Source organism: Bos indicus, chromosome 11 (genome assembly GCF_029378745.1).
Source record: "Bos indicus isolate NIAB-ARS_2022 breed Sahiwal x Tharparkar chromosome 11, NIAB-ARS_B.indTharparkar_mat_pri_1.0, whole genome shotgun sequence".
Lineage (NCBI taxonomy): Eukaryota > Metazoa > Chordata > Mammalia > Artiodactyla > Bovidae > Bos > Bos indicus.
Genome location: NC_091770.1, coordinates 66,648,025 through 66,663,600, shown reverse-complemented (window position 1 = coordinate 66,663,600; position 15,576 = coordinate 66,648,025). Strand labels below are relative to the sequence as shown.

At 39.6% G+C, this 15,576-nt stretch overlaps 2 protein-coding genes across 5 annotated transcripts in view; one reads left to right on the top strand and one right to left on the bottom strand.

Annotated features, from left to right (window-relative positions):
* Window positions 1-9,171, bottom strand: part of APLF (aprataxin and PNKP like factor) — a 94,935-nt gene extending 85,764 nt beyond the window's left edge. For both annotated transcript variants that reach the window (XM_070798896.1, XM_070798897.1), the window contains exon 1: window positions 8,872-9,171. In XM_070798896.1, the coding sequence (XP_070654997.1) occupies window positions 8,872-8,967 (96 nt within the window). In that variant the 5' untranslated portion in view covers window positions 8,968-9,171. The remainder of the gene's footprint in view (window positions 1-8,871) is intronic.
* Window positions 9,172-9,387: 216 nt separating this feature from the next.
* On the top strand, window positions 9,388-15,147 carry FBXO48 (F-box protein 48). 3 transcript variants are annotated; one of them, XM_019970420.2, is made up of 4 exons: window positions 9,388-9,509; window positions 10,190-10,332; window positions 11,408-11,749; window positions 12,322-15,147. In XM_019970420.2, exons 3-4 carry the CDS (start codon window positions 11,444-11,446, stop codon window positions 12,481-12,483), a joined length of 468 nt encoding a protein of 155 aa, XP_019825979.1. In that variant the 5' UTR covers window positions 9,388-9,509; window positions 10,190-10,332; window positions 11,408-11,443; the 3' UTR covers window positions 12,484-15,147. The 3 variants fall into 3 exon arrangements, with proteins under 3 accessions (XP_019825979.1, XP_019825980.1, XP_070654996.1); XM_019970421.2 differs by having other exon boundaries at window positions 9,424-9,657; XM_070798895.1 differs by lacking the exon at window positions 9,388-9,509 and adding an exon at window positions 9,684-9,855.
* Window positions 15,148-15,576: the final 429 nt, after the last annotated feature.

Sequence of the window (15,576 nt, the reverse complement as noted above, 5' to 3'; positions counted from 1 at the left end):
AAGCCATACCCCAATCTTGGCTTTACCTGATTTTTACACTGTCCTAACCACCCAGGCTAGCATCAGACAACGAGAGGTGGCCCTCATAGCCCAGAGTCCCATATAATTATTTAAATTAGATGATACTCTGTTTCCCTGCCTTGCCCATTCATTTCCAAGAAAACCACAAGAAAGGCTTTCCAGCAGTTCCCCTAGCTCTGCCTTCTGCCCTCCACCAATCCTGTGTGGTCCTGTGTGGCGCAGTGTGCCCTTATTTCTCTCTGGAATTTTAATTCTCTCTTCAACAACTATCATCTCCTGGTCCCTGGGCCTCACCATACCTAATGAAACAACAAAACTACATTTCAAAACAGAGTAGAGCTTCTAGGAAGACTCACGTGTTCCTGGTAAAAAGGAACAGGCTCAAACAGCCTACACCCTTTCCCGTCTGCCTTTCTCCTTTTCTTCCTGCTCACATGCAAACACCTCGAAGTACAGCAGCTGTCTTATGAGTACAGACAGGAAGCCATACGCAAAGCACGACCAAGAAGGAGCAGAGAACAGGGGTTCCTTGAACAGCTGCACTAGCCCTGGACCGACTGCCCCTGAGATTCTGTTACAGAAGAAAAATGAATTTGATTACACTGCTGTTTGTCACATCTGTTACTTGTAGCCAAAGTAATTATGATTAACACACACTACTCTAACAAATGTTATATTGATACTGGACACTGACAGTAAATTTCTTTATACTCAGCCGGTCAGAGAAGGAATATTAGAAAACAAAAAAGTTAACTAAACTGAGCATTCAAGTACAGGTATATTTTATTATTAAAAGAACTGCAGAGCACACAGCAGAAGCTTAGAAAAGAAATTCTGAAGAATACAATAGAAGAATACACTGAAATCACTCCTATCCTTTGTTAAACCACTTCTATCCTTTGTTAGCAACAGCCAAAATGATGGTAATTTTTCTTCAGATACTATAAAAAAACCCTTTTGCTTAAATTCTTCATGCTGTGTCTTGAATGGGGACAAAGCTCTCTGTTTTTGTTATCACATTTGTATTTTACAGTGTGGATCCCGTATCTTTGATTTTTTGGTTTTGAATTGTGTATTTCACGTATTATGATGAAGTTTTCTCCATTTATAAGACATGGTGTTTGTGGAGGGAAAAAAGACATGAAAGCTTAAAAGAACCATTTGTGATTTCTTTGCCAAATATTTATTTTTGGCATTTACTGAAGTCAAACAAAATGAAGAGCTCCTTATGCTACCAGCAGAAACGTTTAAGTGTTTTGAAACAAGGTCTCTGAACTATTTGTTTTTTCCCAAAATTCTAAAAATAAAAAACAAACCTGAATAAAGCAAAAGTAGAAGTAGAAAAGCTACTGGACCTTTCATTTTATTTTGTCCATATATAATATTTACTGACATGCTACAGTCCATGGGGTCACAAAGAGTCGGACACAAGTGAATAACAACAGTATTGACTGAAAAATCAACAGCATTTAACTTTTCTGACAATGTTTCCTAGAGAAATTTCTGAATATCATAGACAGGAATAATATATCTCATGAAGTCAATGTTACCATTTAGCCTGGTTCCTATTAATGGAAGAACAGAGAAGGGGCAAAATTAGTTTTTTTCAGAACAAACTACATAGCAAACCAAGGACTGAGATAATAAAAATTTTCTTGTACAATGCTTTATAATTTCCAGTACTTTCACATAAGATTATCTGGTTTGTTCTATCAACAACAGACAAATTCAAACTATCATGGTAGAAAAATACAGGAAATCATCTGCTATGAGATTTGAGCCTGTATTATGAGAAAATACATAAACCTAAAGAAGCATGGGATCTAGTTAGGCATAATTGGCATAAAATTCTTTCCCCAAATTTAAATTGTGTAGCAAGTAAGTAAAATGTAAAATTAAGAGCCAAACTGAAGACAGACTGGTTACTATAAACCAGTCGACACACCATAAACTCTTCTTATCTAGAGTGCTTCCCAGTATCAGGTCCAACACACACTCCAGAGCTCACACATCCACACCAAGCCTGCCATATATTAGATGATAAATGGACCTTATTTCTCAACAGAGCAAAAGCTAGTTGATAGAAGATGTTTAATATCATTGTACTTGCTGCATCAGAGTCCAACTTCTGAAACTAAGAAAGGACAAGTCTGAGAAAATGGACTTGATTTTAGTCAGAGGCAGACTCCAGTTTATGAATGATCTCTCTTTAAAAAGGTTATTACTATATTGCACGTGGGCTTTGAAACCTGTCAACATACTTTCTCCAATGACTAATGGAGTAAATTAGAGTTAGTTTATCAGGCTACCTCACAAACACCTGCGTAATCCACAATACTAATGAAATATGGATCATTTAGATTTTTAAAAGTAAAATCCAATACTTTCTGAGCTCCTAATTCAAGACTGCTGAATTGTTAGCCAATATAATGGAATTGTGCTGACTTGCTGCCGTTGAAATGTCAACTCACTCAACCTGTTTGGCTTGCAATTCTGCTTACACAGTGAATGCTATACAAATTTGAGAACATCATCCTCATCTTTAATATATTACGAAAGAGGCAACATAGTGAATAAAAACATAAATACAACTTAGTAAGATAAAACAGGGTCTAAATTTCCACTTGGGACTTTGGTAAAACATCTGTTAAAGACTATTCTGTGCAAAGCATTCTACTTAGTGTGTCTAGAAGCAGTTTTCAAATCTGGTTTCTCAACAGGATCATCTTCAGAGCTTTAAAAAATACAGATACCCAGAAACTATCTACAGAATCAAATAACCAGAGAAAAGTGTTTGGACAGAGGTCTGGATGCAAGTGAGAAGGCAGCGTATTCACATCCAATAGTACATAGGGGATGATAATTTAAAGACACTGACTTAGAAATAAACACATATGAAAAGCAATTCACTACACACTTATTAGAATGGCCAAAATCCAAACCACTGACAACACCAAATGCTGACAAGGATGAGGAACAATAGGAACTCTCATCCGTTGATGGTGGGAATGAAAAATGGTGCAGCCACTTTGGAAGGCAGTTGGCAGTTTCAACACTAATATTTTCAACACTAATATTACAACACTAATATTTTCACCATACTACCCAGCAATTGTGCTCCTAATTATTATTTAACCAAAAGAACTGAAAACTTGTGTTCACACAAAAACCTGCAGACGGATGTTTATAAGAGCTTTAATCATAACTGCCAAAATGTGGGAGTAACCTAGATATCCTTTGGTGGGCAAGTAGATAAACTCTGAAACATCCAGACTGTGGAACATATTACTCATCATTCAAAAACCATGAAAATACATGAAAAGAAGCCAATCTGAAAAAAAGTCTACATATACATTCTGTGTGATTCCAACTATATTATATTCTGCTAAAAGGTAAAACTGTGCAGATTGTTAAAGTCCAGTAGTTGCTAGGAGTTGGGGAAGGAAGGAAAGATGAACAGACAGAACATTAAGAATTTTTAGGGCAGTATTCTCTAATACTACAATGGTAGATACGTGTCATTACCTATTAGTCAAAATCCATGGAATGTACACCAAGAGTGAACTCTAGTGTAAACTGGGCTTTGGGTGATAATGACATGCCAAAACAGGTTCACCAAATGCACCACCATGGTAGGGCATGCTGACAGAGGGGAAGATGGTACATGCGTGGGGGCAGAGGGTATATGAGAATTGTATTTTCTGCTCAGTTCTGCTGTGAACTTAATAGAGACTATTTTTAAAAAGAAAGAAAACTAGTACATACTGTTAAATGTTTGTAAAAGTTAAACAGAATCACTGCTGTAATGTGATCATCCCACAAGTCTACTCGTTCTTATCCAATTATCCAATATGCCATACACTCTCCAAACTCAGAGCCTTAAGTCACACGTTCATTTAGCCTGAAGGGCCCTTCCCTTCCTACCACTCACTCTCCACCTACCAAAACTCTAGCTGTTCTATCACTTCAAAGTCAGCTCAATACGTCACTGTTTTCACAAAGCCTTCTCGGACCTCATCTAAATTGTGGGTTCCTTCCTACATCTTTCTGTAGGTGTAGGATTCTTCTGTTTGGCTCAAGGTACTGAAACAACTTTTAATGTGACCTTTTAAAAATCAGAGGTTATAGGGCAAGTTCAATGCATGAAGCAGGGCACTCAAAGTTGGTGCTTTAAGACAACCCAGAGGGATGGGAACCCACTCCAGTGTTCCTGCCTGGAGAATCCCAGGGACGGGGGAGCCTGGTGGGCTGCTGTCTATGGGGTCGCACAGAGTCGGACACGACTGAAGCAACTTAGCAGCAGCAGCAGAGGTGCAATGGGGAGGGAGGTAGGAGGGGGGTTCAGGATGGGGGACATATATACACCTGTGGCTGATTCATGTCGATGTATGGCAAAAACAACCAAAATATTGTAAAATAATTAGCCTCCGATTTAAATAAATTAATTTTTTAAATCAGAGGTTATACCTAAAAATCTAGATTTCTTAGTACCTTTGAGAAAAACAATGACTGTTCCCAGGTACCAACAGTTACTCCAGTACCAGGAATGGGGACAAGTAGCACAAGCTACATTACAGGTCCCTCTCCTTGTGGCCTCCCCAACCCCAAAGCAGTGCCATTCATGATACTGCTGTCATCTGTCATTGTCTCCATGTCATTTTCCTTACTGTCTTCCACTCCACTCACTGGAAGCGTCTGTCCAGCTCCCTTCTCTAGTTACTTGCTTCTGTATCTCTCGTACCCACTAACTGTAAGTTTCCTGAAAGCAAGGACTAACTTCTCTTCATTCTTCCCATCTAACTAGAGTAAATATTCATGAACTATTTTCTGAGTTTGCTAATTAGTCAACAAAATAGGAAAAATGTAAACAATCCATCATGACTGTTGCTCCTTAAGCTTTAGCGGTTGGCAGCACTGCCTCTTTACTATATTTATATCCACTTCAAAACTCTATGCTGTCCTTTTTATACCTAAGTTACGAGTAGGCTCTTTATGAGGTTTGGAAGAGTGGGTTTGAGAAATAGAAAAGAAAGAAATCATGTGTTGAAGGCCTATTATGTGCCAGGAATTAACTAGGCTCAATAACTGAGGGAGGGGCAAAAAACCCTGCAGCTAGAAGTGCTTGGCACCTCCCCAGGGACAAATCTTGTTGGACCAAGTAAAACTAGCATTCCAAGAGAGTGGGTGAGGTTTGGCAACAAGGAAGAACAGTGCAGGGGCTGCCCACATGGCACTAGTGGTAAAGAAACCACCTGTCATTGCAGGAGACGAAAGAGACTGGGGTTCAATCCCTGGGTCAGGAAGATCCCCTGGAGGAGGGCATGACAACCCACTCCAATATTTTTGCTAGGAGAATCCCACGTACAGAGGACCCTGGCGGGCTACAGTCCATAGGTCACACAGTTGCACACACACAAAGGAACAGTGCAGAGTTGCCAGGCTTGGGAGTGGTTACTTTGTATTAATATAAACTTTGTGGAACACTTACAACAGTAGTCAACTGATGCCTGGTGAGCAGTCTGCACTAGAGCCCAGGATTATCCCCACACCTCACTGGGCGCCCCTTCCCTTTTTAATTAGAGCAATAGATTCAATTACATCTGCCTTCAGGAAATCTCACTAGATACCTGGTGCTGTCCTATTTCCTTGAAAGAAAATAGATCATTAAGGAATGTGCCCTATAATCCCTGCTATCAAATAAGGAAAATGTGAAACCAGAAAGAGTAGTTTTCATTAAGAGTATAATCAGATTTAATTAAAGGAAAACCACAAAGCAAATAATTTGGTCTAATGGTATTCTGCTGAGATGCTGTAAAATCTTTAACTAATTTTTAATTTAAGATAGTTGTAGGTTCATGGTGATAAGATACTATTACAAAAAGATCTCTTGTACTGCTTACCATTTCCCCCAGCAGTAACATCTTGCAAACCTACAGTACAGCAGCACAACCAGATATTGATATTGACACAGTGAAGATACAAAACAAATTCCTCATTGCTGTTTTACAGGCACACGTGATTTGCTTCTTGCTCCCCTCACCTCTTCAGTAAGCCCTGGCAACTACTACGTTAGTCCCCATTTTTATAATTTTGTTATTTCAATAACATCATGTAAGTGAAATCATACAATATGTGACCTTTGGAATTGGCCAGGATAATTCCCTGGAGATTCATCCTGCTGCAAAACCTTTTGTTTGGTGATCAGGAACCAGAATTACAACTCAGTAAACAAAGACCTTGGGTTCCCTGAGGATTCACACTAAAGCAAAGGGCACGAGAAATTGAAATTTCACTGTGTTCTATTATCTACAAGAGTTCTAAGCTTTCCCTCCACTGTAAAAACATGAAGACATTCCCACTGCCAAATTATTTTACCACAAAGAATGTTTAACACATTGGAATTATAAACGTAACGGTTGTAACCATGAAGGTTTGTGAAATTTGTTTCCAAAAGACATGACTAATTAAGAGAGTAAAAAAAATCATCCTATTATTAATCACTTATGATAGATATGAATTAAACTCCCTGAGTTTTCTGACTTAGAACTATGTGCTCTCTCACACACCATGAAGACAAAAAAAAAAAAAACCTTCACTGGAATTGTTGTTTGAAACTGCAGCCCTCGTGTGGAGTTTTAAACCACTGCAGAGAAGAAACACCTGTCAGCTCCAAAATCTTGAAAACCACAAGGTGATTTGTTTGTTCTTCAAAGTTTTCCTTCAACACATCTAGTATCATTCACTTCTAATACCCATCAAACTTGGCAACAGAATCTCATCATCGAATGACTATTCAAAAAGGAAAAGCTTAATCCTGACCAGATAATTGACTTCCTATTCCTTACCATTTAAAAAAACAGAAATCAAATAAGCTTGTCTCACATTAGCAAACCTATTAGCAAACAGCAAGCTACAAATAATGAAGGGTCTGTGACCTGGTGCCAAGTTTATAAAACAGAGGCCTAAAATTCACCCATCATTTAACCCAATCCATAGTACTCTACGTTAGTTACACGATTTGTTAAGTAAATTAAAACTCATTAGTAACCAGACATAAGATTTCTAGATGAAGCAGATACTCTATTTCTAATTGAGATGAAATGAGAGAGAGAAGTAGGGAGGGAGAGCGAATGAGGAATAGAGGGGGAGGGAGGAGAGCAAAGGACAGATGGGAGGAAGAAAGGAAGGAAAACTGGAAGGAGAGGGAGAAAACCTCCCAAGCAGTTCCTCCAAAGGTTTGTATATAATAGACTATGGAGAAAATACTATTACTGTCAATTACTATTGTGATAGTATAGTATACTATATTATTACTATGTACATAATATACTATTATGTATATAATAGACTATGGAGAAAAGTAATACACATTTAAGTAAAAAAAAAAAACAAAAAACCAGCAAGTAAACTTGAAGTTTCTCAACAATCCCACTACATATACATACACTCACACTCCTCTAAAACTAATTTCCCCATCACCACCTTGAACCACCTTTCTTTTTTCTGCTCCGAGAGGGGTCCTAAGTCTAATACCAAAGTTCCATTTAGACACTGGTGGTTAATCAGGCTAAGTGACCAGACTCCTTACTCCCTGGTATAGGCTCACTGACACAGCTTTGTTCAGACAGCCCAAGAGAAAACTGAAGGGCAAGTACCCATTTTATCTATGTGTGCCCCGCAGTGCTAGGGTCTGCAGATGCGCAGCATACAGTGGCCAGTAAACAAGACACGTCGAATGTAGAGAAAACAATATATACGTATTTAGTGAGAGATCTACAAATTTCCAGAATGTTACAGGCAAGTTTTCTAACTCCTAAACACCCCAGAGAAAGAATACATAACCCAGTTGCGCTCTGTTACCCAAAATCTTGTTGTGTGTGTCCTTTAAATAACTCGATTTTCTCATTTGAACAATGACGATAAGAGCACCTAACTCAAAAAGTCTGGAAAGGTTTAAAGAAGCTGGTACAGGATCAATGCCTGGAATTCTACACACTATATAACGGTGAGTCACTGACGTTACTAAAAAAGATTTTTACAATAAAAGTAAAGCCCAAGCAGTACCACCAGATGGACCAAAGCTTAAAAGAAATTATTCTAGAAAAACTAAGATCAGAGGTTGGCAGACTTTTTCTGTTAAGGGCCAGAAACTACCATAAATATCGTGGCTTATCAAGGCAACAGGCAATATTCCCAACCCTTAGAGAAAATCTTCTCCCTGAAAGGCTAATATGGGTTTTTTTGTTTACATTTTAAAATCTGAGAAGCATTCTTAGTATGTGGGTCCCAACAACTGCAGGCTGGATTTGGAGCCAGGGCCACAGTTTGCCGACCTCCGGGTAAAACGCTGCTGCTGCTAAGTCACTTCAGTCGTGTCCGACTCTGTGTGACCCCATAGACGGCAGCCCACCAGGCTCCCCCGTCCCTGGGATTCTCCAGGCAAGAACACTGGAGTGGGTTGCCATTTCCTTCTCCAATGGATGAAAGTGAAAAGTGAAAGTAAAGTCGCTCAGTCGTGTCCGACCCTCAGCGACCCCATCGACCGCGGCCTTCCAGGCTCCTCCGTCCACGGGATTCTCCCGGAAGGAGTACCGGAGTGGGGAGCCATTGCCTTCTCCGGGGTAAAAACACTAATGACGATAATCCAGGTCAGTGCTTTTTAAAGGCAGCAGAAGGAAACGTCTGCGAGTTAGTTCAAGTTGACTGAAAAACGTGCTGCCTTCAAACTTCTAAAATCCAGAAAGACCTGGCCGGAGCGGTGGGGAACCTGGGCAGGACCCACAGTAGGGCCTCAGGAGCCCGCCAGGACCTCGCGGTTCTCCGGGGCCGCCGAACCCCCGCCACACTTACTCCCAGAAGCGGCCCGCGGCCGATGACCGTCTCCCCGGGCGCCAAGGCCACCCGGGGGCCGCCGTCCTGCGGCTGCAGCTCGAAGCCCCCGGACATGGCGGCGAGGATTAAACAGACCCCTTCGCAAGAAGCGAGACCCTGCAACCGTTTCCACCTTCCAACGACAGGCGCTGGGCCCAGAGAGGCCCCAAGAAACACAGGGGGAGGTAGAGCAAAGACTGCCCTCGAGTATGCCCCGGCTGCGCGGAGATGGGGCCCCACCAAGGGGGACCGAACCCCGCCCTTCCACTCCGGCCAGTGACGTACTCAGGGAATCCCTTTTCACACCGCCTCCAATCTGTTTTTTAAAAGCCCCGGTTACCCAACCCCCCAACCCCAGCCCTTCTCAACCGCCCACCCGGCTCGGAGGACGCCGGTCCTTGTAGTCCATGACGCCTTCCCTTCTCCTCCACTGACGATCTCAGGCGCCCTGAGAAAACTACCAATCCCAGGAGGCAATGCGCTCCCCTCTCTGCGCCTGTGCGAAATCCGAGTCAGCAAGGCGGGGCTAGAGTGGGTGGGAAGACAGGGACTAGAGGGAAGGATTCGAATTCTGGACAATTTAAATCGCGAATCGAGAGGTAGCAGCTGCCCAGTAGGTAGGAGACGGGTCTTCCCTTTACGCTGAGATCTGGCAGGCGTGATCCGGGGCGCGGCCCTGGCGCTCGCACAGCCTCTGTTCGGCCGACCGGAGCTGCGGTGACAGTCGGTGCTGACAGTTGTTATTGTTTACCTGTCAATGCCCAGGTATTTGGACTCCGACAGCTGCTGTCGGCTCCGGGCATGCCAGGAGGGTGGTTCACATGAGACGTGGGGTCATTCCTTCCGGCCTGTAGTGTCTGCCTGGGGTGGAGGCTCCCCGAGAGCCGGGCGTCTGCCCTGCTTTACGATTCCTCCCTCCGTGTGACACCTGAAAGAGGGGTGACCTGTCACCTAATTAGAGAGGTAATTTAGCAAAGTTTGGTTTAGAAAGAAGAGGATAGATTTCTAAACATCCAGGCAAAATGGGACTTAGAAGAAGAAACATAGTGGAGTTTAGGCACCCCCATCTGTTAAATTCAAATTCTTTCATCTGCCTCGTGGAATAATTGTAACGGGAGGACGTATTTTATCTCCAGTGAGATCTTAGGAGAAATAACAAATGTGCGTTTAAATGCACAGTAACTTTTTCCTAGTATGAGATTCTTTTCAAGAATAGAGTAGTTTGGCTTTAGTTTATATTGATGAGGGCTAGAGGGTGGAAGGGCAAAAACTTGACTTATGAACTTATTTTTTGCAGGTTGCTTTCTTACTTCCCCAAACTCTCAAGAGGAAATCTTATGTTGAACTCAGACATTAAAATTCTGACCACTGTAGCCAACTTGGATCCATAACCAAATGAACGGGAGCATCTGTGGTCTTGGCAGGTTTAGAAATATATAGGTGAGTAGCACATCTAGAAAGGGGAATTTTTCATTAGCTAAAATAAATGAAGTATTAGCTGTATCTGAAACCCCTCCTGCACCAACACCCCTCACTATAAAAGGAAGTACAAACCGGAATAAACTGATCTTAAGTAAATATGAACTGTCTTTATATGCCAAAATACCTCCATGCTTTCAACTAATATCAGGAGCCTATACCACTCACCTTAGGTAAATTAGCTCAAACTGGACTTTCAATCTTTAGTCATGTGCTTTACCTAGATGTTATAAATATTGTTTATAGTTGTTAGTCACTGTTGTTTGATGGCTTAATGACTAGTTATCTTAGTTCATAATTAACTATACATGTGGAATAGCCTCAAGAAGCTATTTCTAAAACACAACTCTTATAACTGATTGAATATTAGAGATTTTGTCAGTATAGCCCAGACCTCAACCTCTTATCCATTTCAGACAGCTTTTGTGTCAAATGTGAGCACCTACCCATTAAGTGCAAGTAGATAAACAATTCTTATATAAACTATTAAAAGTTCATCAGGTTTGTCTTTAAGTCATAAGTTATAAGTGAAAAACTTAAAGACAAGGCATTTGTTCCCACAGACTAGTATTCAGTGTGTTGAGTAGAATTGAAACATATACATTTTCAAAAGTTTTTTCAATCAATACTTGGAATAGAATGTGTTCTCACAATAGTTATTTCTACTACTAAAAATAAATTATAGATTGAATGTGAAGAATCACGTCTCTTTTTCAGATAATTTTCTTTGGGAGTAGAAAAATGTTTAGAAACAAACGCATTTACCAAAAATATCTAAAAAGAAGAAAAGGAGTAGCATGTGTTGGGTTTCTCCTGCGTGCAGTTCAGATGTAGGGCTAGATTGTTCACTCATCATCTCTGTTCATCCTTGTAAGAAGACTCACCAGAGAAGCATCACTGGCTCCATTTGACAGACTGAAGAGCTCAAGTCAAGAAAGTTAAAGTTCATTAAATCTAACCACGAAAGTATCTAACTCAAAGCGGGGTCTACAGTCTGATCTAAAGGCAGTGAATATTTTTAACCTTTGCCTTTCAGGTTATTTATGAGGATAATTCACTAAAATACCAAGCTATGAAGAAAAACTCCAAGAGAAACCATGCTTCAAGAGTTTCTGACATAGAATGGAACTCTGTGGATGCCGAAAGGGAAAAAAAAGAGTGTCCAAATAATTTTGTTGAACTGCTGCCTCCAGAAGTTACTTTTAAAATTTTCAGTCAGCTAGACATCCGGAGCTTGTGCAGGGCTTCAGTGACATGCAGGAGCTGGAATCATGCAATAAGACACAGCGACTCCTTATGGAAACCTCACTGCCTGACTGTAAGAGCTGTATGTCAAAGAGAGATAGACGACGATCTAGAGAGTGGTTATCCCTGGAGGGTAAGTTTAACCTTTGAAATATGAAGTCCTCTTGAAAATACGGTGGTCTGTTTGAGCCACACTCTACCTTCTGGCTTGGAGAGAGGATTTCATATACAGAATGACATACAGAGTGGGTTGGCTTTGGGAGAATGGGTTGGCTTTGGGAGTTAAAGTCCAATTATATTCTTTTCCTGCAAAAAGGATATCTCCCATCTATCCTTCTGAATTTGGGGAGCATTTACCTCATAAACCACAATGGCTACATTTTACTCCACATATCCAAAATCCCCAGCAAACTGTGTTACTCACACTGTTCTGTACGTGCGCACTCACACACACATTTAATAGACATGTGTATCATTGTAAATACTTAATCTTTCCAGCCTTTCAATCAGCTTCTCTAGCTTCAAACAGACTCACTCACCAATCACTGACTACCTTCTTTAACAGTGGTGGTAGTAGTAGTAGTAAATAGTGTTAGTCGCTCTTTGCCATGGACTGTAGCCTGCCAGGCTCCTCTCTCCATGGAATTCTCCAGGCAAGAATCCTGGAGTGGATTGCCATTAACAATGGTGGTTTACTTCTTTCAGGTCATACTACTGAGGAATTACCAGAAGAGTAAAGTGAAACATGAATGGCTAAGTGGCAGATACAGCAACATATGTTCTCCTATCAGCCTACCAGAAAAAATCATGTACCCAATGGATGCAGACACGTGGGGGGAAATTCTAGAAGCAGAACTGGAAAGATAAGCAGAAAACTCTCCTAACTTTGAGAGTTTAAAACTAAAATGACTCTTAGATTATAAAAAGTATGTCTCTAACTGCCCATTTTTTTTGTTTGCCTTTTTACTATTTAACATTTAAAAGAAAACTAAATAGAAAATATAAAAAATAAAACTTTGTTTTTATTTTGCACTTTAGGTAAAATAATGTTTTATCTAAATGTTTCTGGTTTTACTGTAATGTGGAAAAACCATGAAATGTTATTTATTTAAAAATACTATACTGATAGGGTGATTTCAAAATGTATTATTTCATGTATTTGTGTTGGTCTGTTGCAGTACTTCAGCATTTTAATGATTAGAGAGTTTTATTAGTGTTCTCTGCTTAATGATAATTTGAAAATTCAAGAAACCATGTGAAGGAACTGATTTAGAGATTTATTAATTGTTAGACATAGGCTTATGGGCAAAATCCCTAAATGAAATTAATAGCAATATGTTTAAATGTATAATAAATGTATATTTTAATAACTTAAAATTTTCCATTTCAGTGCAGATTGAATTGTCAAACACTGAAAACATTTTGTGTTAAACATGTGGTTTAATTTTAAATGAGTCCAACCAGACTCATTTGTGAGATTAAGTTCCCCATTACTTGCCTACAAACCTCAGATTACTCTCAGGGGCTGAAATGTATGGAAAGTGCCATCAGAAACTCCACGCTGTTTTTCTTGGTAAAACTTATCTTCTTTCTGACATCTTATAGCACCATCTAGTGTACTCCTTGTAGATAACCAAGAAAAAGGACCAGCTCCTTTTTGGTTTTCCACATTTAAAAGAAAGGAAAATATTATTTACAAGAAACCTATATACTTGAATTTGTTAGAATTTATAGCTTTATAGGAACCTTTAACTTTTGTTCTCTTTTACTTAAAAGTAGATGACACATTACTCACGCTACGAGATTGTTCAGTCTGAAACTGTGATCAGCACCATAGGTAACGTGACTACAAAACATTTTAGTTAGTATGGGATTTTCTTCTTAAATTATGCTCTATTGCATGAAAAGTAAGAGTCCAGGAACTCAATATTTAACAAGTAGAAAAATATGAGGAATATGTCCCACTCTATACAGATTCCCTTTGTTGAATCAAGTAGGTGATGACTGGTTCAGTTCAGTTCTGTTCAGTTCAGTCACTCAGTCATGTCCAACTCTTTGCGATCCCATGGACTGCAGCATGCCAGTGTTATCTCCTACTGTCTTCTTGGGGTTGGAAGGGACCTTGAAGATCAGGCAGTCCAGTCTCTAGGATTATTCAGTAATCCCCACTATAGGAATGTTCTTCTTTTCACTCATCAGCAATTTTCTTCGTAAATTCTTTTGTGCAGTGTATCATCCTAACCTGGAAACCATTCCTACTTTCTACCATTCTGCATTAAGTGACCCTTTTAAGGTTGTGTAGTTCTTTGTACATACCATTCTCAAAGCTGTCATACTACATTAAATTTTCTGTTTGATTTGTGTATCTCCCCCATTAGATTGTGAGCCTCTTAATGGCAGGGACCATTTATTTATTTTTGTGTTCCCAAACCTGGAATATAGTAGATATTTCATAGAATTGTTAAGTTATTTTTATATTATTTATTTTAATCCTACCCAGAATGTAAAATAAAAATAATTCAACATATTTTAGTAGATAATATTATATTGAAATACAGTGTACAAACCCATAAGATATATGGGATGCTTAATATTAATGCTAATATATGAAGAATTATTCTTGTTTTCTTAAAAGCTGTAAGAGAAAAATAGTAAAGAAGAAATATTTTTTGAATAAACACTTGAAAATATACTTCACCCAAAAGCATCATTCATTTTTACTTATTGTATCACCCCAGTTTTAAATATTGTTATATGAATAATCTTTGGTTTTTGTTTTATACCATTTTTATACCATTAAAATAATTCTTTGTATAATAAGTTATTACTGTGATTACAGTCTACACTGAAAGGAAAGTTTTGGAACTTAATGATAAATATATGAAACGGGTTTAGAATGAATTGTGCATTTATCAGATCGAGTCATTAGCATCTGAGAAGGTGTGTGGGTGGATTCAAATGAAAGGAGTGCTTTAACTCAGAGATTAAAAAAACATATATATACAATCTATAAAGAGGAATTTCCAGTGTTTCTTAATGTTTGATCAGCTCAAGATCTAGTTTTGTTGTTGTTGTTGTTGTTGTTTATAGAAACCTTTTCTCAGTTGCTTCTAGTTTATAACTCAGTCTTCAGTTCAGTTCAGTCACTCAGTTATGTCCGACTCTTTGCGACCCTACAGACTGCGGCACACCAGGCCTCCCTGTCCATCACCAACTCCCAGAGTTTACTCAAACTCATGTCCGTTGGGTCAGTGATGCCATCCAACCATTCAACCATCGTCCCCTTCTCCTCCTGCCTTCAATCTTTCCCAGCATCAGGGTCTTTTCCAACGAGTCAGTTCTTCGCCATCACATGGCCAAAGTATTGGAGTTTCAGCTTCAACATCAGTCCTTCCAATGAATATTCAGGACTGATTTCCTTTAGGATGGACTGTTTGGATCTCCTTGCAGTCCAAGGGACTCTCAAGAGTCTTCTCCAACACCACAGTTCAAAAGCATCAATTCTTTGGCACTCAGCTTTCTTTATAGTTCAACTCTCACATCCATGCATGACTACTAGAAAAACCATCTCTTTGACTAAATGGACTTTTGTTGGCAAAGTAATGTCTCTGCTTTTTAATATGCTGTCTAGGTTAGTCATAACTTGTCTTCCAAGGAGCAAGCGTCCTTTAATTTCATGGCTGAAGTCACCATCTGCAGTGATTTTGGAACCCAAAAAAATAAAGCTGGTCACTGTTTCCATTACGTCCTCATCTATTTGCCATGAAGTGATGGGACCAGATACCATTATCTTCCTTTCCTGAATATTGAGTTTTAAGCCAACTTTTTCACTCTCCTCTTTCAAGAGGCTCTTTAGTTCTTCTTCACTTTCTGCCATAAGGGTGGTGTCATCTGCGTATCTGAGGTTATTGATATTTCTCCTGGCAATCTTGATTCCAGCTTGTGCTTCATTCAGCTCAG